Here is a 21,418-nt window from a genome sequence, read left to right as displayed (position 1 = left end):
TCTCTTTTCTTCCACAGAATTTTCCATTTTCAGAATTTTGCTAATTACAAGCAGGGCTGAGGCAGGAGGATCACTTCAAGTTCAAGGATTCCAGGCCATCCAGGACCAGATGACAAGACTTGGTCTCATAAAAAGACCAAAAATAAGATTTTTGACTGGTTAAAATCTAGAGGTATCCTTTGGTGTGGGTCTCTGTGCCCACCCTTCCTATGAGATGGTGTTAGATCTGGAGGCCTTGACTCATGGCAAAATGTTACATAGACGGCATTGGGTACTTCCCATCAGGAAGCAGATAATACTGGGCGCCTTTAACTTGCCATGTTAAGTTGAATGAGTGAATTTACAGTTGTCTGCCTCCTCCATCTACTACAAAACCCTCTCTTTCAAAAGCAGCTGATGGTCATCAGGGAACCCTCATGATGGTTAGGGTTTCCCCAGGTTTTANNNNATATATCACCTTCCTTCATCACCCTTCTGCTCACTGTGAACTACACCTCCTATACAGAAGAAGACAACTGCCTAGGCCTCTCCTCCCCCACTTTACCTATTAATTGTCAAAATAATGAGAGGGTGCTAGGGCAGAGGGTAATGAATGTAAATCTAGCCTTTCTAGCATATTACATATTTAAATAATCCATTTTCAATGACCTTTTAGGTTACTTCCTGTGAATTTCCCCAGCCCATTTTACACACTTCCTCCCTATCAGGCAGCCTCAACCATTGCTCCAAAGAGTTCCTTGAAGCATGCCTATAAGTTTACTGTCAATGAAAATACATGGTAGGCTGTCAAACACAAGAGGAGGTAGGGACACTCCCCAAAGTCTGTCCTGAAGGACTTGCCAGGGAGAAACTGAGCTGGAAGCCATCTTCATTCTGGGGTTGAAATTATATAATTCCCTCTGGGCATATTAACAGGGATAGTTGTTGGTATGCAATGTTTTTCTTTCTACGAAAAAGAAACCATGGTCCACATAGTCTCTAAATTGCTGCTTTTATTCCAAAATATAGAAGCTCAGGCAGGAATATGGAGGTTCAAGGCCAGGATGCACTCACATCGAGACACTGTTTAAAAGAAAAATGAAAGGGCGGAAGGGAGAAGGGAAAAAAATGTGTGTGGTTTGTGATACCGCAGATAATTCTCTATTCCAACATGTATCTGCTGTCTGTTTATCCCATCTTCTTTCCAGCTCACTTGGCTCTTTGAGGTTTGGTTCGACCCCAAACAATCAGTGCTTGATTTGTGTCAGGCACTGAATGTGATACTTTAAGACCTGCACGGTCACTAGGACAGACCCACACTGTCATTTATAGGTAGGAGGGACACACCCCAAGCTGAAGACAGACAGTCAGCCTGGATTCCCACTGGCATCCCACCCCTCATCATGCCTGTGCCCATATGTTTTGTTTTCCCTTGATAGAGTTTATACATTTCATTTGTTTTATTAACTCCCAGCCTTTGAAGTTTAGTCAGAACAGCTTGATGTTCTAAACAAGCTACCAAAGTGTGAGAGTAGGCAGGCTAACAATGAGAACTCTGAGCCGGACAAGCCGAGACTGGCTTCCCACCACCAGCACCTCCACACGTCTGCTCACCTGCGAAATGATCATGGTAAGAGGAAGTGCATCGTGAAGTCACGTGAGGACCCTGTGCCTGTGTCAGTTTGAAGGAGAATGGCCCCCATAGACTCATATATTTAAGTATTTGGTTCCCAATTGGTGGAATTGTTTGGGAAGGATTGGGGGTGTGGCCTTGTTGGAGAAGGTGTACCACTGAGCTGAGGTTCAAAGTGCCCATATTCTTTCTAGTTAGCCCTTCCTCTCCTCTCTCTCTCTCTCTCTCTCTCTCTCTCTCTCTCTCTCTCTCTGCCTCGTTCTTATAGATCAGAGGTAAGCTCTCAGCTACCTCTCCAGCATCTCAGGCTGCACGTCCAGTAGACTGAGAAGAGAAGTCCGGAGGGCGGACATGATGCATAAGCCACACTATTGCCTCTGCCAAAAGACCAAATGAAGTGGTGACTGTCGTCCCACCAGTCCCACCAGCACTGCCACAGGAGTGCTGCTGCCACCTGGCCTTTTGTCCCATCCTGAGCACTGCCTTTTACCAGGGATGTTTCAAGAACATCCTACTCTGATACCACCACAGCCCTGTGCCCACTTCACACCAGTGCCCATGTGCCCACATCAAGCCAGTGCCTGACTGATGTTCCCCAAAATCATGAGACTCCCATCCTTCCCTCATTTCCACTTCCCTGTGAAGTAAAAAGGGTGGTGGGCTGCGTCCCACCACCAGGGAGGGCTCCTGGAGCTGCGGGCTGAGTTCCTGCCCATCTCCGCATGGCTAGCTTATGCCTGAAATAATTACACGAAAACTGTATTCTTTTAAACACTGCCTGGCCCATTAGTTCCAGCCTCTTATTGGCTATCTCTTACATATTGATCTAACCCATTTCTAATAATCTGTGTAGCCCACGAGGTGGCTTACTAGGGAAGATCTTAACCTGCATCTGTCTGGAGTGGGAGAATCATGGCGACTGCTTGACTCGGCTTCTTTCTCCCAGCATTCTGTTCTGTCTACTCCACCTACATAATTTTCTGTCCTATCAGGCCAAGCAGTTTTCTTTATTAGTTAACCAATGAAAACAACAGATAAAATACAAGACCTACCTCCATCATCCCTGTAGTCCCTCCTGGGTACCAAAAGACACTCAAGCTGGGAGGATTTTCACGACTGTCAAAGACCTTGCCTCTGTTTAAACTCCCTGCTCCATGCATATGAGATTCTGGAACCTGTTGAATACACACACACACACGCACACACACACGCACACACACACACACACACACACACACATCTGTGTCCTCACTTGCACATTCTGTTCTCAAGAGTCCTATTTCCACCAGGAGTGCGGGTCACTCTGCAGAGTAGACTTTTCTTGAGGGACCACAGGGGAAGACATGTCCTACATCTGCAATCCCAGGATTCAAAGGCCGGAGGTTCAAGGCCAGCATGGGTTACATAGTAACACACCATTACCACCAGTCCTCACCCATCTCTAAACAAATACGCAAAATCTAGGTGGAACCTTCCAGTGCCGAGTACACACAGCCAAGGCATTGGCCTGAACAGGGCTCCTTTCCAATACCAGCTCTCTTCTGCCACTCAGAGGGTCAGCATCTCCTCTGCCTACTCTCAGGTCACTTCTGTTTCACTGATCCTGCATGCCTCCTCCCCTCACCCAACACTCGCACAGCCTGCCAGTCCTTCAAGCTCCAGTTCAAATTCCTTCTTCTTCCCCTTTGGAGCACCTTACCTAGGACTACCATCTTCCTCCTCTGAGTTCCCTTATGCCTTTACTTAGTCTCCGTCCTATGTCTCCTGCTAAACTCCAGAACCCACTTGTGTCCCGCCAAAGAAGACCGACTCAGACTACTGAACGAATGCAGCGGGTGTGGCGGGGCACAAGCTGAGCAGCGGTCTCCAGCGCAGCGTGATGGAAGAGCGAAAGGGAAGCTACTGACTTCAGCTTCACGAGGATGGAGGAAGTGGGGGCTGGAGCCTGAGAGCTGCTTCCTTAGTTTCCAGAAGAAAGGAAGCAGTTCACATTTAAGGGCCCTGCTCTGAAGCTGTAAAATCCGGCACAGACAGGGCACTTGCCACACCCCAAATGATCCTCAGCAGGGCAGACCTTGTAACAGCAAGGCCACGTGTCACTGCATCATCATGGTGTGTGCCCCACCACCATCTCACTTATGTGTAGTCGTCTCCTCTGAGATAAAACCTTCTGCCTTAGAGGGAAGCTAGAGGTGAGACGGTCCATTCTTCAGGGATGCTTTCTTTGAGCTCAGGAAGTAAACAACAGAGAGGCTTCAGGAAGTTCCTAAAACTGACCAGGTGTACCTGACCCCTCCCTCCCTAAGCACAAACAAGCAGTAAGGACTGCCGAGCTACTTGAAAGAAGCACAGACCAGCCAAGCTGCCTCCATGAGGCGAGACTGTCCGAGCTGCCTGGAAGAGTCACCTTCCAACCTGTTGAGCTGTTTGCGCATTGTGCAGGGGGCCCAGGTTACAGCTTTCATGAGCTGTCACCCATGCTGGGAGAGCTTTGGTGATGCAGCTGTCTTTGAGTCACTTCTGCTCCTGTGACCCCTCACCCATGCTCCTGTTATGGCATCCTTACTTGGCTCCCTATCTGAACAGACATTTGTTCAGGTCTCCCCAGTCGTCATCACACAACACGCATACACACAACTACACAAGCTAAGTTCCAATTCAAATCTAGTCTCAAAAAAGTAGAATAATATTGGGGAAGCTTCTCCCATCCACGTTCTAACCAGGCCAACTCCACAGAGCTTATGAGATCACTGGGAGCTAGAGAGATGGATCAGTGGTTAGGAGTGCTGACTGCTCTTCTAGAGGGTCCAGGTTCAATTCCCAGTACTCACATCAGCTAACTAACATCTGTAACTCCATTTCCAAGGGAAGCCAACACCCTCTTCTCTTCTGGCTTCCACAGGCACCGCATATATGTGGTGTACAGACAGGAGATCACTGGATTCATTCAGGGTGGTATAGACTCAGGGTGGGGTGAGGAACCTCTAAAGGACACCAGTCCAAGTGCCCAGCAGCCTCCATAACCAGCATCCATCAGGACACCGCCTTGGCTTCCTGAGCAACCAAATTACTTCACTTGTGCCAACAGGCTTTAGAAGTCCCCTCAGTCTTCCTATAAAGAATTCAGTGTAGAAATCATTAGGTCCCTTCTCCCAAGACTGTTTCCTAGATGATACAAGAAAATAAGCTTCAATTTTTGTTCCACCGAAAACTCTTTAGTAGGGCCCATGCTGGAAGCACAATTGGCCGAGCGTGGGATCCAAAGCTACTTGTTGGCTTTCCAAATGCAAGTCTCTATGGCTGGTTTAGACACATGGCGGCTGGAAAAGCCCCATCATAGGAAACAACTGGAAGCAGGAGGAACTTTCTGACAGCACGGTAACCAAAGGAATGGGTCTACAAGGAGACAGACTCCTAACTTGTGAGGGATGCGGAGTGCACCAAATACACCACCCTAGGGGAAAGATCTGGGGAGTCATGTCTAAACTCACTCCATCTGCCAACTATACTCACCCAAGGCAGGGAAACGCGATGCCCAAATTAACTGTGTGCTAACAGTATTTTAATTTACTGTCGCCTTCTGGGTGCTTCAGTTTGGGCCACACAACCAACCAGAGGGGCCCAGGGTGGGGTTTGGGGGTTCCAGGACATGCTTTACCTCTTACATGTCTGACGTGGTGTGGAGTGTATGGGGTGAGTTTATTCTACACGAGTGAAGTTGGGGGCGTGGGTGGTTTGAAGTGTGTGTGGTGAGGAATGGGGCATGTGTTGTGTGTATATAACAAGTGTGGCAAAGATGTAGGGTGTGTATACAGAGTAGTGTGTGTGTGTGCACATGCATGTGCATATGTGTCAGTGTGAGGGGTGGGCACAGTAAGGGCAAGGCCTAAGGTCAGAACTTTTCCCAACCTTCCTGGTGCCCTGGTGGCTGGACCAAATCTGCTCCATGAGTGTAAGGAAAACAACAAAGGGCTTCTTTCCTGGGACTCCCATGGACAGAGGCAGATGATCCTACAAGTCCATAAATTGGGCATGCCACCTTGCAGGCCCTCTGTTCAAAAGTTCCCCAACTCAAGCCTGCCATTCCTCATCCCCTGGGACCAGGATCTTTATGCAGTAAATACCCCGGTGCCCTAAATCTGGGCAGCTCTGAAGCCTGGCTCTCCCAGTCCACTCCACCCACACAGCTGAGGTCACCCAGGCCCAGCCTCTTTTGCAACTTTCCCAAGTATGTGCAGAGAGAGGAGGAAAACTCAGAGGGAAGTGGCCTCTTACCAAAGCCTTTTACGTGCTCAACACTGGCCAGATTGAAACTGCCGCTCAGGGGAAGAGAGATCCAGACCAGAACTCCCGCCTGTGTGAGGTGAGTGCCCTGCAGCCGTGGCTGTGAGTGTCCTGGCAGCCTCTCTGTCCTTCCAAGTGCCAGCCGCTCCCGAACTGTCTGGGTGTTGGTGAAGAGGATTAGAAACAACGGTGAATGGTGCAGGGATGAGGCTAAGAAATGCGGCAGGTGCAGGGTTTTACTTCAGCCCAAAGACCCCTGCTCTACAGAGAACGTTCCTGGGTGTGGTGGAGAAAGGACTTCCCTCCCAGTCACGGGGATCTGTGGCAATGCTAGACAGGACACAGCAGCTCAGACGCAGGAGGATAGTGCTACGCCCCTAGATCTGCAGTTTGCCAGTAACTGGAGCCTTCCAAGAGGGCTGCACCCTGAAGCATCTGGCGTCAAACTGGCACATGGACGGGGTGCCTTCTGGGATGTCGATGTGGGGGCTGTCAGAGAAAGATAAGATCCCCCCCCAAAAAAATAAGAAAACATCCCTCTTATTCTAAGTCATAAGTATTTCTTCTGACAAGGAGCTAAAATGCATGAGCCAATGAGTTGGACAGTCCCGGATTCTACTCTAAGGGGGTACTCATCTAGTGTGTTGTTGTTCTCTCCCCCCCCCCGTGTGTTTGTGTGTGCATGTGTGGGCTTGCGTGTCTGTGTGTCTGTGTCTCTATGTGTGATGGGTTTTGTATGCATGATGGATGCGCACATTTACCACAGCGCATGTGTAGAGGCCAGAGGACAACTTTCTGGAGTTGGTTCTCTTCTTCCACCTTCACATGAGTTCTGAAAATCAAACTCAGGTCACCAGGCTTGCATGACAAGCACATTTACCTGTGAGCCATCTTGCTATCCCACCAACTAGTCTTTGATTCAAGTATCCACTGAGCTATAATAACATTCATTCTATCATTGCTAGGCATTGTGTATTGATTAAAATGATTGATTTGGGCTTATTGATCAATCCCCCATCACAAAGAGCCTGTGGAGAAATGGGTTTCTGAGTATCCTTGGACATGTGCTATGTTTTTGCATGCAGGTATGTGCTACATGGGTGTGTGGATGGGCAAATGCATGGATGGATGAAAGACTCAGTGCATGCATAGATGCATGGCACATGGGTGGATGCATCACTACTCAGAAATCTCCAGATTCCCAGCTTCAGTCACCATGCTTTGGGGACAGGGAGATAGAGAGGTAAGAGGCACTGTCTAGGGTACAGGCAGTCTACTTGGAGAATCAGGACAAACACCTCCCCCCAAAGATCTTAAAGAATGAGAACACTGAGTCTTCTGTGGGTGTACTTTGTGGAGAAAGCAGGTTTAGACCTGCTAGGATCTGGGTGGGTGAGGCAGACTCTCAAGAGATCCTGGCAGGCAACAAGCCTCGTGTTCCCGGGAATCTCACTAAACAGAAGCCTCTACACTCAACCTGTAAGTCCCACTAATTTTTTTTAGATTGAATATAGTATGGGGTGCCAGAGGGAGAAGAGAAGAAGCTGGGGAAGGTTGTATACTGTGCAGGGAAACTGCGCCTGATGCAGAATTCTTAGCTATCCCTCTTCTCTGGTCTCCCTGACAACTTACATGGGACTCACCCAGGACAAGTAAGGCAAGAGGCTGTGCTGGGTCCTTCCTGGAGCCAGTGGGAAAGAGAGGGAAGGGACGTGGAAAGGTGAAGGCTGAGACCCCTGTGAGTTCCCGCAGGCCAATCACAAACCCAGGTACTCTGCAGCAACTCAGTCTTCCTGGCTTTGCTGAGAAACTCAGGCAAATGGGCTGGGATGTGCTGCTGGCCAAGAGCAGAGAAGAGGTGGTCCCTCTGGAGTCCTGCTCTGTGTGGGTTGGGCTGGCTGGGCTGGTCCTGCATTCCAAGCTTGCTACTCACTGTTCAGCAGCAGTGAAGATGACTCAGCCTTGCTGATGGGCAGATTCCCTGCCTTCCTCTTTGAAGCTTTCGGTCCTGCAGTGAGTTGAAAGAGGCTGAAAGGGACAATGTGGGTATAGTCCGGCGGGGGGTAAAGGACGCTTCAGCTACCATCTGAAACTTGGGAGTAGTCAAGAGAGCCGCCACTCCTGTCTGCCCCCAAATTAACCAACCTTAGCACTGGGCCTGCCCGGGTCACTCTCTGAGCCAAAGGTCAAGGCTATTTTTAGATGTCAGACTCATAAAATGTTCACCCTTTGTGGCATGGGGCAGAGGAGTCTTTGGTGGCAGCACAGTTCCAGGGCACATGTGGAAAGGGGATGGGGACAGTGAAAGGGGTGGAGGAGTCACGAGGATCAGAAGAGGCAAGCGAAACCCATAGGAAAGACACCAACCCCTGCCCCATCATCGCCCCTCCCAGTGCCTGGTGTTGCAGAGGAATTGAGCATTTTTGTGGGTGAAGAAAGCTACCTCCGGTGAGAGGAGCAAGCACTCAGGGTATGTCGTGCCCAGTACTAGACCAAGTGACTTTGACCTCCCAGTCCTATGCGCGCGCCATGCGTGTAGTTTGAAATCAACCATGGTGGACAGGTGTGCAGCATCAAAAATAGCAACCACTGCAAATTGAGTCTCAGGACCTCCTCTACCAGCCCCACCCCACAAAGGTGTCCTGCTGTTCCCTGGATCTTTCCTAACCTTGTGATCCTGCTATGCTATCATAACATGACACACACGTACCCTCTGCTGATGAAGCCATAGCCAGAAGTCGTGTCCATTTTATCCAGGAGGGAGTGGAGACCCCAAAGCTAGTAATAGTCTAGGCTCAAGGTCATAGATGGGCACATTAGGGAAGAGAGAGGGCTCTCTGACCCCCAAAGTCACGGTCATTGCCTGGTATGAGGCAGTCCCCTCCCCTCCCTAGTCACAGTGAGTCATCCAAAGAGGAAATCCCGTTCAGTCACCCAGTCAGTCACACATGCTTCACACAGAGAGGTTAAGTCAGGGTGGGACTTGTGGAAAGAGAGAGGTTAAGTCTTCTAATATTCTTAAATTACAGAAACTGAGATTGCAGAATAAGTTTTAAAAATACAGACACTTGAGACAGAATGAAAACTCCTAGCCCCTTCTGCCTTCTTTCCCGTCTCTCCACAGACAGTGTGCTTCTTTCTGTGTTTCCAGGACGCATGTGAGTGAGGTCAGACACGGAGACACACTGATGCTTATTCCTGACACTTGGGTTCAACCACACTCTGTCAACCGTTCACGCTGCGTTTCCTTTTCTTCCTAAATTACAGTGTGTGCGTGTGCATGTGCAGGTCTTCACTTCATCCTTTTTTAAATGATCTGATATTTCAGAATATACATGGATTGGCGTTTGTGAAGGAATTCTGCTATTAAAAGAGGCTATGACTTTGGGAGTGCATGGGGTAGGGTTGGGAGCATGGGAAGGGTCGGAGGGAGGGGGAAGGGTAGGGTGGAATGATGTAAATGCAGTACACATATATGAAATGTTTTAATTGGTTTAATTTTGTAAAAAGTAAGCATGTTGGTGGTGGACATGCAGGTAGAGCAAACATGTGCTCCGGCAGGTCCTTCAGCAGCCAAGCTGTGTTAGCCTGGTTCATCTCCACTTACGGGCAAAGTCTCTGGCCACAGTGGTACCCTTTACAGTCCTAGATACTTGGGGGTCTGAGGCAGAGGACTGCTGGTTTGAGGCCAGTCTGGGCAATGACATGAGTCTCCACCTCAAAAAGGTGTGAGGATGGGGCTCTCTGACCAAGTATCTGCCTAGCAGGCTCCTGGCTTCAACACTTTTTCTAGTACTAAAAAATAAAAGCCTGGGTTATCAGTAGCCAAGTTGCACTCACTGTACGTCTCATTGTTGTGCCAAAATGCCAACAAAGCAATTTGAAGAATTCAGGGCTTATTTAGGCTCACAGTTTGATAGAACAATCCATCATGGTTGGGGACGGCATGGCAGCAGGAACACAGGGCAGCTGCTCACACTGCATCTGCAGCCAGATGAATGTCAGTGCTCAGTGTGTATGGTGTTTATTCATATGCATATGTATGTATGTGTGTATGTATGCATGCATGTATGTATTGTGTTATGTGTGTATGTATGCCTGCATGTATGTCTTGTGTGTATGTATGTGTGCATGTATGCATTGTGTATGTATGTGTGTTTATGTGTATATGCATGTATTGTGTATGTGTATATATGTATGAGTGTATTGTGTATGTGTTGTGTGTATGTATGTATGTGTGTTTATGTGTATATGCATGTATTGTGTATGTGTGTATTGTGTATGTGTTGTGTGTATGTATGTGTGTATGTATGCATGCATGTATGTATGTGTGTTTATGTGCATATGCATGTATTGTGTATGTGTGTATTTGTATGCATGTATTGTGTATGTGGTGTGTGTATGTATGTGTGTATTATGCATGAATTATGTATTGTGTGTATGTATGTATGTGTGTATGTATGTGTATTATTCATGAATGTATGTATTGTGTATGTATGTATTGTGTGTATGTATGTATATATGTATTATTCAATATGTATATCTATTTGTTCCGGGATCCTAGACCATGGAATGGTGCATCTATATTGAGGGTGTATTTTCCCACCTCAATTAACTCAGTCTAGGAACTCACTCACAGATGTACCCAGAAGTTTGTCTCCCAGGTCATGCCAGATCCTCCCAAACTGGTGATCAATATCACCACATGACAGTCTCTAGAACTGAGCCTGGATCCAAATCTCAACTCCAACCCAGGCTACACTATAGGGTGTGCGTTGTTAGGAACTCCAAATTAGCTTCTGGAAAACATCTAGTTCTTAGTAAAACAGGGATACTAATAGTGCCGACCCCACAGATAGTTTGTATGCACTAAAATGGCTAACACTTTAAGGCCTTACCACTCTGAAGAAACCTCAATTTGTGCCAGTTAACATATCACAACAACACATCAAGCACAATAACACACTAATTCACTTAACCTACACAATGTGCTACTTATTTGCATATTTTCAAGGCCCTCAGCATAATGTCTGACAATAAATGTCAGCATATAGAGTGTGACATACCCCGGCAATGTGCGTGGTCCGTTCCCTCCACCTCCGCATGATGCATGTTCACTGAAGTGCGGGTCCTCACGTACAGCTCCTGTTCAGCCACCCCAGGTCCCTTGCTCTAACAGAGCCTCTTCATCCCCCTGGCTGCCTTTTCCCAGTACACCCAAGGCTTTGTTGATCACAACAAATCTGAGCCCAGTGCCTGCTGTGTCCATGTGCTCGGAACCACAGCTTCCAGCTCAGGTTGTCTGAAGACTCCACGGCACAGACAAGCTTTCTCTGGCCTCCCATCCAAGCCCTAGCTCATCCAGTTACTACAGTGTGGAGTTATGTGAGTGAGTTATGAGTGACCTGTCCCCTCCCCTATCACACACCTTGTTTGCTAGGGATGGAAGCCTTGTTCAAGCGGATCAGCAATGTAGCAGTACTGAGCCATATTCCTAGTTGAGTGACCCTTTTCTAAGCCATTGAGGAGAGCCAGCTGCACAAAGGCTGGCACATTCTTCAGCAGGTGCTCGGCCATTGCCGCAGCTTTCCCATTTTCTGCCTCCATTTTGAAACTCTAAGTCCTTTTAAGATATTCATTGGTCTTTAAGATGTTAACACACAGTACCAAAGTGTTAGGAAACAGCACTCCATTGCTCTCAGGCCTCTTAAAAAGAGCTAACTGATTCTCAGAGACCTGCCCTTTTCAGACTTCCCAGCCACTTCTGGGCGACTTGCCTTTGTAAGCAGCGACGTTGCTGCAGTGTGCCAGCCCTGGTTGGCTTTGCTGTTCCCCGCCTCTACATCCCTGGGAGATGGGGAATTTGAATACGTAGCTAGAAGAAGGATGGATGGGTGGATGGGTGGATGGGTGGATGGGTGGATGAAATGGGATAGGCCACCTCAGTCTTGCTCCCCTGAAGTAAACCAATCACCTTTTCCATTCTCCATCCCCAGAATTTTCCTATTTCATTCTTTGCGCGCACACACACACACACACACACACACACACACACCCGCACACACCCTGAGCCTCACTCCTTCAGCCCCACCATGTTGTCAGCTACATACCTTGTCTGTGTCTTGCGAAGACTTTCTAGTGTTGCCCAGCCCCTGTTTCTTCTTCCCTGATGTTCCCTGTAGTAGGTCCTGTGTGTTTCATCCCAGATGCTCCCAGTGTCAAGTTCAGGGCTTGCATGTATCTCTCCACGGGAAAGGGGTAATTTGTTTATATTCAGTCGGGCATGTATAATTGGACTTAACTATTTTTCTATGTGCACATTCTGTATTTCATGGGAGTTGTGTATATGGTGCTGGTCCAGCATTCCCAAAGCCCTGGATTCAGTCCCCAACACCAACAAAAACAGTAATGCAATTGTGATATTAGTTGACTCTTAGCCAATATTGCACACATAATTTAGCAACAACTTTTCACTCAAATTATAGAGCGTGAATATTTTCCCACACATAATAAAATATTTCAAATACTCCATTCCAATAACTACTAAGTAATTCGTCAGGTGTCCTGGCCCAACTACTTCTTCACTGTGGAGTATTTATAAGCAAGGCTGGAAGGATGGCCTTGAAATCTTTCCTCAAGTTTCTGGTGATTTCTCTAAGAAAAATTCCTAGAAGTAGAGGTCAGAACTATTTTGAGGCTCTCCGCACGTGCTGCCAAGTAGCTCTCCAGAAGCATGTACCGATTTCACCCCTTCCAGCTTCAGAAAAGAGCCCTGTGATTCTGCAAGGGCAGTGCATTTGTGGGGGAGGGACTTTCAGTCATCCAAAGGCTGCAGGCAGTCCCAACAATGGACCCCTTGTCCTGCCCACCCCATCCCCTCTTCCCACACTGGCCTCCACTCCTGGCTCTAAGCGGTGCTGTGTGCGAGGTCTCTGTTCAGATCTGTCCTGCTGTTTGGCACTCGGGGCTACCTCCAAGAGCAGGACCCTAAAGAACTGAGGGGTGAGTGGGCTGTCAGTCTTGCAACTGTAAAGCAAAGGGAAGGATGTTTCCGGGATGCTGAGTCACGTGTGTCCCTCAGGAGTACAGCTTCACTGGAGTCCTTAACCCAGGACAGATTTCCTGATAAACCAGAGGAAAACAGAGTTCAGATGTGAGAGTCACAGGATGCTAAACGCTGTTTGGGAGGTGTCATGGGGTCGCATGTCGGAGGGAGGCAGAGACTGGGTGGGAGTGTTAGCCTCAGTGACCATGGTCACACAAGCAAGACTAGCTAGTGCGAAAATGACTTCTGTCTGCCTGCAGGCTTGATGCCGCTCATGAATCCTCGAAAGAAAGTGGACTTGAAACTCATCATTGTTGGTGCACTTGGGTAAGTCAAGCCCCGCTGCCGTGTGCTTGCTGATAAGCAACTTTACCGCGGAGCAGTGAGGCCTCCAGGCTGTACTGCCACCTCCAGGGGACACTTTCTGAGTGAGGGGGCAGCGAAGTGCATCCTGCTTCAAGCAAGGGAAAGTTCTCGGTTTGAGTCCAGCTCTGTAGTAACTGGCTATGTAGTCATTCAGCATCGCTGGGTCCTCCATGGCCTGCCACACCCAACAAAAATCCGAGCACAGTTGTGGGACACCCAGCCTTATCCAAACTGCTCATTTCAGTTGGTTTCAGCTCCTAGAAACTACTCCCAGTCCTTTGCTCCTCAAAAGGTAGTCTCCAGACCATACAGACTAGAAATTCAGAATCTGAGCAACTCTCTCTTGAGACACCTGAGCCCCTCCTAGGGTGTAACTGTGGTCTTTCTGTGAGTCCCCCCATCCCCCTTACGTGAAGTCACTCATATATCAAAGCCCATTCTTAAACTTTGGTTCAAAAAAAGAAAAAGTAAAGAATTTAATTCAAAGACTCAAGGAAGGACCACAGTGCAAAGTCATTGTAATGTCCTGAGAAAGGCATAGGTGTGTGTGCATGTGTGTGTGTGTGTGTGTGCGCGTGTGTGTGTGTGTATTGGTATGCATTTATACATATGTGGAGTATTTTTTCCTCAGTGTGGGAAAGACCTCTCTCCTTCACCAATATGTACACAAAACCTTTTTTGAGGAATACCAGACCACCCTGGGGGCCAGCATCCTCTCCAAAATCATCATCCAGGATGACACCACTTTGAAGCTCCAGGTGAGCAGTCCCCTCCGCCTCTGTAGTGCACACTCCTGAAAACCGCCCGCTCACATAACAATGTGTACCAGAACTGGGAAGGCCTGGAGCAGGCCAGTGGAGCACAACTCCCAGCCGACCCCAGTCTGTTCACTGAGCACAAACACACCCTTGCTCATCTACATAGCAGAGGTGAACAATGTAACCGAGACAGAGGACCTACAAACACAAAGGATACTGTTGGGGGCTGGGGTAACAACCCCCACCCTGATAAGACAGAGAAAAAGTCAGAGCTAAGAGCTGGGGGGTGGGGGTTGAGTGTGAGGCTGCGCTGTCTGGGTATGGAAAGATGGTGCACACCTCCACCCACTCACCATCCAGAAATGAAACTTTTAGCAGGACACAGCCTTGCTGGGTTTCCCTTCCGTCTCTCATCAGAGCCTGGCCGTGCTGTTCTTCCCCTCCAGATCTGGGACACAGGTGGTCAAGAGCGCTTCCGTTCCATGGTATCAACATTCTACAAAGGTTCCGACGGCTGTGTCTTGGCATTCGACGTCACTGATCCAGAGTCCTTTGAAGCCCTGGGTATCTGGAGGGATGACGTCCTAGCCAAGATCAACCCCATGGAGCAATCATATCCCATGGTAGTGCTTGGGAACAAAATCGATCTGGAAGACAGGAAGGTACTGTGTTTTCGTTCATTCATTCATTCAACCAACTGAATGTAACGACTGCCCACCAGATCTGTGTTAGGTCTCATACGGTGCTACGGAGTCCTCCCTTCAAGGATTCCACAGTCTAATAGTGGCAGTTATGGTGCAATGAGGCCAAAGCAACGAACGCACTGTGGAGATTTGGCGGTCAGAATGAACTAAGTCTAAGTCCAGAACAGAGAGCTAGCTCCTAGAAGATGTGGGTTCTTGACTAAAGGAACAGTGAGATGTGAGAGACACAAGTGGCAGGGAGTGGGAGATTTCGGACCTCAGAGGAGCCAGGAGTCAGGTCTTGGTGGAATTCGATTTAATCTCAGAACAGTATTTCTGTCTAGGGTCACAGAGGGATCTAAAGGTATCAAATTTTTGACCTACAAATTTTATAGACAATTTAAAATTTTTTATTGTTATATATTTGTGTATGTGTGTGTATCTGTGTGTCTGTGTGTCTGAGATAGTTGAGACAACTGGTCTACCCCATGACTGCAGTGGCCCCACTTGCATGAGTAGTAGCCCTCACAGGGCTACTGAGCAGAGAGTTCTTTCAACCTTTACCAAAAAAGGAACAGAGATTGTCTTAATTTGTAAAAATTAAAACAAAGGTATTTTGTGCCAAATGAAGCCACCCCCCCTAAAAAAAACACCTGAAGGAGCGGTTAGAACCACATTCTCTTGGTATTTCTAATGGAAAAGCATTGATGCGGAACTGAGTCATTGTGTTGGAACTGGGTTTTTCAATGGTTCAAATAGAAAACCGCAGGAGAAATGAACCAAAACTTAGTACCGCGAAGTATGGTGTGGACAGGAGGAGGGAGGGAGGCAGAAGGGGTACTTCCAGCTGCACTCACCTACAGAGAGGAAGGTCCCTGTTCAGAGAGGAAGACATATTTGATTTGGGCATCCAGAATCTGAGAAGTTTGGAGATGCGACCTCAAGCCATTAGGGAACTGGCAAGCTTTGAAATACCTAAGAACAAAACTTCACGGGAGAAGTACGAGCTGGAAACAAGTCTCCGGCTCTGTGTGGCTAGTTCAGGTTGGTAACAGGATGCTTCGAAACATCCTGTCTCAGACAATAACCCAGGTCTCCCTGTCTTCCCACACTGGGCCAGCTGCAGGGGAGATTTCACATTCCCCACGGCTTAGGTCAGATAGGTGCTCTGGGATCTAGTCCTGTCTGGAGTGAAGCAGGAAGAACGAGAAGTGGCCAGGGAGCAGGACAGTTCTCATTTTGTGGGACTTTCGTGGTGTAGCATTGTGCTCTCTGGCTGGCAGGTGTGGTAAGTCCCTCTTCTATGAATAGGTCCTTTAGGTCCTTAGACCCCTAACTGGGTGACATTCTATGGTGTCTAAAAGAAACAAGTGTCTTGCAATCTCCTGCTTTCTTCCCTCAGCTTCAATCAGTCATCTTAGCTCCAACCTGACTGTCCCTGCATGGAGCCCATGCCCAGCCTAGGCATACTCAGGCACTCTGGCCATCTTCTAAGGAGTTAGTTCTCTCTCCACCTCATGATCTTTCTTTCACCTTGGAACCTTCAGGCATGTGCCAGACACCACCAGTCTGTCACACTCACCAGGCTTCAGAGGCCATATGTTAGGATCGACCTCAAGGCCCTCTGTCGACTCTTGAGAGAGGCAGGAGTAATTACACTGACAACACAGCTCTCTCCAAAGGAATGCTATCCAGTCCTTCCTGCCAAGCCTTTTATGTCCATGCTGTGGGTATTAGTATTATCTAAAAGAGTCTTCATCACGAACCCTTGGAGACATGCGTGGTCCAAGGTCGCCCCAAAGCACATGTGAAGTCTATTGGATTACAATGCTGAGATCCAAACATCCATTTTAACATCTTTCACACATCCACAAGTTGAAGGAGTTCAGGAAAAGGTGGCCAGAGTTTTCTCAGCGAAATAATAGGTACCACCCCTCCAGGAAGGAAACCAAAAAGGAGACTTAGGAATCATGGTAAAGGTTGACTATTTAGAATCTCTCTAAATTTCATAGACTCCAAATTAATACAATTTTGTCTGGATTCTGATTACTTGATTAAATCCAAACACAAGAGGATGAGCTGATGGAACAAGGACAAGAAGTAATAAAACACGGAGGGCTTAGCTGAAGGAGGAGGCTGTGAGCTTGCAGGAGCAGAAGCGGAGTGTTTCCACAGCCCTGCTGGAGCAGATGCTAGGACCAAGGGACCTGGGACTGCAGCTTCTCCAAGCAAGAGAATCGGAGGGTGGGGGTGGGAGGGCTCTGAGGAAGCTGGAGGAAGGGGGAGGGGCAGGGCAGTTGCACCATCAGCTTTTAGAGACCAGGGTAGGATGGGGATGCAGAAGATGAAGAGAGAGCACGCTGTGGTCACAGAAGGGAAGGCTAGATTTGTATTTGCATCTGATTCTGTGAAGAAGATGGAGACGTGCAGTGACTGTTGGCAGAAAAGGAATTCTGGCTACCGTGAGTAGCGGCAGCCACTGTTGATGGAGAAAGGATGAGGGTTGCAAATGTTCAATGAACGGGAGGTGCCTGGCTGGGTGAAGGGCAGGTGACGCCTCATAAGACAGATGTTCTGAGCCCACCAAGCACGGGGAGGGCGGGAGAGACATGACAGACGGACACTGAGCTTTGCTTTAGAGAAGCAATGAGGCACCAGGCAAGCCAATCCCCTCCATCATCTATGGAGAGGCAGATGCGGAAATGACCTCAGTGGAGATGGTGAGAGAGAGATGATGGAGACCCAAGGAGAAGCCAGGGTCAGCCAAGTGGGGTGGGTAAAGGATGATTTGGGGAAGATGAAGGGAGTTTGTCTGTTGGGAAGGAGGCCCAGAGGCGGGGTCTGGAGGGGGATGGCCTAGTGGGAAGCAGAGTTAAGAGGTACTGAACAAGGAAACGGGTTCAGGGAAGGGAAAGTGGGAAGAGAAAGCAGAGAGACTTACTACAAATACCCTACATTGTTAGGACCAAGAACCAAGGAGGGGCTGCTGCTGCCCTCACATCTCCTTGCTCTGATGCCAACTTAGCTGTTTGTCAACCCCTGGGTGGGATGAGGAAAATGAAGACTAGCCAAGTGACTATCCAGGGAGGCTTGCACTCACTGGTGCAAAGCTGAGTGGTTAGGCACCATCTCTTTTAGCTCCCCGGCTGAGCAGCCCGCCAATGGTCGGCCATGTTCCCGGTGTGCCCTAAGTCCACTCCAACCTCTTCTCTTCTGTGGAAACCAGATGGATTTCTTATATTATTTGAGGATTAAGGGTAATATTGTGATTGTGTACACCTTAGGGACAGGCCTGGTAAAGTAGATTTTCCTACTTTTGCTGTTCTTGTTGTTTGAGAGAGGTTTTCTCTGTGTAACAGCCCTGGCTGTCTTGGAAGTCGCTCTGTAGACCAGGCTGGCCTCGAACTCACAGAGATCCTCCTACCTCTGCCTCCCAAGTGCTAGGATTAAAGGTGTGTACCACCACTGCCTGGCTTAGTTTTTTTCCTACTTAATTATAGGAAAATAAATACATTGATAAACTTGGGGAGAAGGAAATTCTGTACTCAAGCTATGATGATGGTCCCACAACAGTAGGCATATACTTAAGCGTAGTGGTATATTATTTGTATTTTGATAAATAAATCTTGCCTGAAGACCAGAAGCAAAGATAAAACCACTAGAGGTCAGGCAATGGTGACGTACACCTTTAACTCCAGGATTTGGGAGACAAAGTCAGATGGATCTTTGTGAGTTCAAGGCCACCCTGGGCTACACAAGATCAATGCAGAAATAAATCCAGGTGGTGGTGGTGGCCTACACCTTTAATCCAAGTACTAGGGAGTCCTACTCCCTTAGTCCCAGCACTGGAGGGGATTTAAAATGGGAGGAGAGAGAGGCTTAGGCTGTTTAGTCTGCTGTTGCCCAGCCTTGGTAGAGAGAAGTAAGATTTCTCTTGTGTCTTGGTTCCTTTGCTCTTCTGGTTTTCAGGATGAACCCCAATTTCTGTCTCTGAGTTTTTATTATTTGTGCTACACTTAATTCCCTGAATCATATGCTTAAGTATGACTCCAATGTTGTTAAATGTGGTGTGTATCTTACTAAAATAAATATGTACATATATATGCAAACGTGCATATAGCCAGAATGATTTGAAAGAATTTACTACCTTACTTTTGTTTAAAAAAAAAAAAACCCTTCCACAGAAGCCAACAGTGGGAAAACCTTAGTTCTTGATGAAGGGGCTCTAACATCTGAGCTGCAGAGATTTATTCACTGGAGCTTTAATGCTTACTTAGCTCCACTTCCAAGAGTGAGTTCTGACCTACCACCAATGGAACTGGGATGGTGTTTCCTACAATAGTCTTATTCTTAGAGTTTGCTAGCTAGTATTATATATGCTAATCCTTTTAAAGTTTCATTTATTCTCATTTCATGTCTATGAGTATTTTGCTTACATGCATGTAAGTGTACCACATACACGCAGTGCCTCCTGCAGAGGCATTGGATGCCCTGGGACTAGAGTCATGGTAACTGAGCTGCCGTATAGGTGTTGGTAACCAAACCCAGGTCCTCTGCAAGAGCAGCAAAGGTTCTTAACTGCTGAACCACCTCTTTAGCCCCCAGAAATTCTAATTTTAAATTTATATAATAATCATTTTAAATATAGATGAGGAAAACGCATCAAAACCAAAGCTATGTAAATGGAGGCCAATATGACAGCTCAGCAGTAAAGGCCACAGACCTTAGAAAGCCAGAGAGTGAAGTGGGCTCTAATTCTGGCAGGTCCATGTTCAAATCCTGCCCAGGCTGTGTTCTGAGCAAAGGTCATTCTCCAGGTCAGTGGTTCTCAACCTTCCTGATGCTGCGATACTTTACACAGTTCCTCGTGTTGTGCTGACCCCCATCCCCAAACATAAAATTATTTTTATTGTTACTTCATAACTGTACTTTTGACTCTTTTATGAAATTTGATGCAAATACCTGTATTTTATGATGGCCTTAGTGACCCCTATGTAAGGGTCATTCAACACCCAAAGGGGTCAGGACCCACCAGTTGAGATCCACCGCTCCAGGCGCTCATCTGTAAAATGGCATTGGCAACGCCCACCTCAGACATTCACGTTAGGAACTAAAAAGATAAAATATGGAGCTGCAGACAGAGGAGAGGTTCTCAGTCATCAAGAGAGGCAGTTGCGGTGATCCTGCGGCAGGGCAGGAAGGGATGGTGTTGGCGACAGAAAATGGAAGAGAAAATAGAGATGATCAAAAGCTGAGGGTTGGCCTCACTTTCTGACAAATGGCTCTCAGTCCCACACAAGAGACCTCACTCCCTCGGGTGCTGGTCCCTTTTGATCTTCTCTTCTTAAAATGTCTATGCATGTATGCGTGTTGAGGAAGGCGTTTATGCCCCTGCATGGGCAGAGGTCAAGGAGGCCATCAGCTGTCCCACCCTGTCGTGAACCTCCTGGTTCCCTTGAGACAGAGTCTCTCATTGCACTGAAGCTTGCCTAGTTTGTGAGGCTGACTGGTCAGTGTCCTCTCAGGACCCCCCTGTCTCTGGCTCACAGCACTGGGGTCTCAGGCGTCTATGGACATACCAGCTTTTATGTGGGTGCCAGGGATTTGAACTCAGGTCCTCATCCATGGGCAGGGAATGCTCTTTCTCACTGAGCCATCTTCTTAGTGCCATGTTAGTTCTTCCTAACGACCTCATCTCCTTTATTCTCAGCATCAACAGAGTTGTGGAGGGGAGGGAATCAACCTCAACATGGGTTCTGGAGGGAACAAACCACATTGAAGCCACAGTAGCAACCACGGCAGCGGCTGTGGCACCAGCAATGCAGAAACTGACCATTTCTCTCCCCCAGGTGCCCCAGGAGGTGGCCCACGGATGGTGTAAAGCTAAGGACATGCCTTACTTTGAAGTTAGCGCCAAGAACGACATCAATGTGGTCCAAGCCTTTGAGGTTCTGGCCAGCCAGGCTCTGCTGCGGGTGAGTGATGTGGGGGTGGAACCAGTCAGAACTGCCCTAGGCAGGAGTCCTCAGGATTTTTCGAAGAAGAAGATGTGGGAGGAGGAGTGTATAGGAGTATTCAGCTTTTTGATTATTTAGTAGTTGGAGTGGTTTGGCAATTCTTTTTTTTTTTTTTTTTTGGTTTTTCGAGATGCCAGAGGCATAAAGGACCTGGGAGTAAGTAGTTGGTCTCACAGTCTGGCCACCTGTCATGATCCCTTGTGGAGTACTTAAAATGTCAGTCCTGTTCCTGGTGCCCGGGGAGTCTAATTCAGTGAGGACTTGAGAAGTGGTCTCTAGGCCAGTCCTCACTGTGGGAGAGAATTCTCGTGGAGCCAAGCCTGTATGCAGTCAAGTGGAATTTCCAGCCTATAGGAGCTGCTGACAGCTTCCAATCGGAACGATAAATAGACCCAGGCACTTGCATGTGACGTCTTAGACAGCTTGTGTTGAGTGTGGCATCTGTGCCAGACACTGTGCAGGCAGCAGGGGTTCTTCAGACTCAAGAGAAAGACAAAGAGCATGAATGACTGATACACAACTTTTGCACTGTAAAGCAGACGCGGTGATGGAGTCCAGAGAAGGGGTGTGGTGACAGCCCGTGTGATGGGAGTGACCACTGAAGGCTGCCAGGAAGCTACTATGGGTTTTACTTCTGTGTGGTTTTTTTTTTT

At 47.9% G+C, this 21,418-nt stretch overlaps 1 protein-coding gene across 1 annotated transcript in view; it reads left to right on the top strand.

Annotated features, from left to right (window-relative positions):
* Positions 1–5,837: 5,837 nt before the first annotated feature.
* Positions 5,838–21,418, top strand: part of Rab7b (RAB7B, member RAS oncogene family) — a 23,638-nt gene continuing 8,057 nt past the window's right edge. Inside the window, exons 1-5 of the mRNA XM_050147838.1 lie at positions 5,838–5,975; positions 13,202–13,268; positions 13,939–14,065; positions 14,512–14,727; positions 20,598–20,723. Of these exons, the coding sequence (XP_050003795.1) occupies positions 13,207–13,268; positions 13,939–14,065; positions 14,512–14,727; positions 20,598–20,723 (531 nt within the window). The 5' untranslated portion in view covers positions 5,838–5,975; positions 13,202–13,206. The remainder of the gene's footprint in view (positions 5,976–13,201; positions 13,269–13,938; positions 14,066–14,511; positions 14,728–20,597; positions 20,724–21,418) is intronic.

This window comes from Alexandromys fortis, unplaced genomic scaffold (genome assembly GCF_014885135.2).
Source record: "Alexandromys fortis isolate MF-2015 unplaced genomic scaffold, M_Fortis_MF-2015_v1.1 scaffold_58, whole genome shotgun sequence".
Lineage (NCBI taxonomy): Eukaryota > Metazoa > Chordata > Mammalia > Rodentia > Cricetidae > Alexandromys > Alexandromys fortis.
The sequence above is the reverse complement of the archived record's forward strand: the minus strand, read 5'-3'. Positions and strand labels throughout refer to the sequence as shown.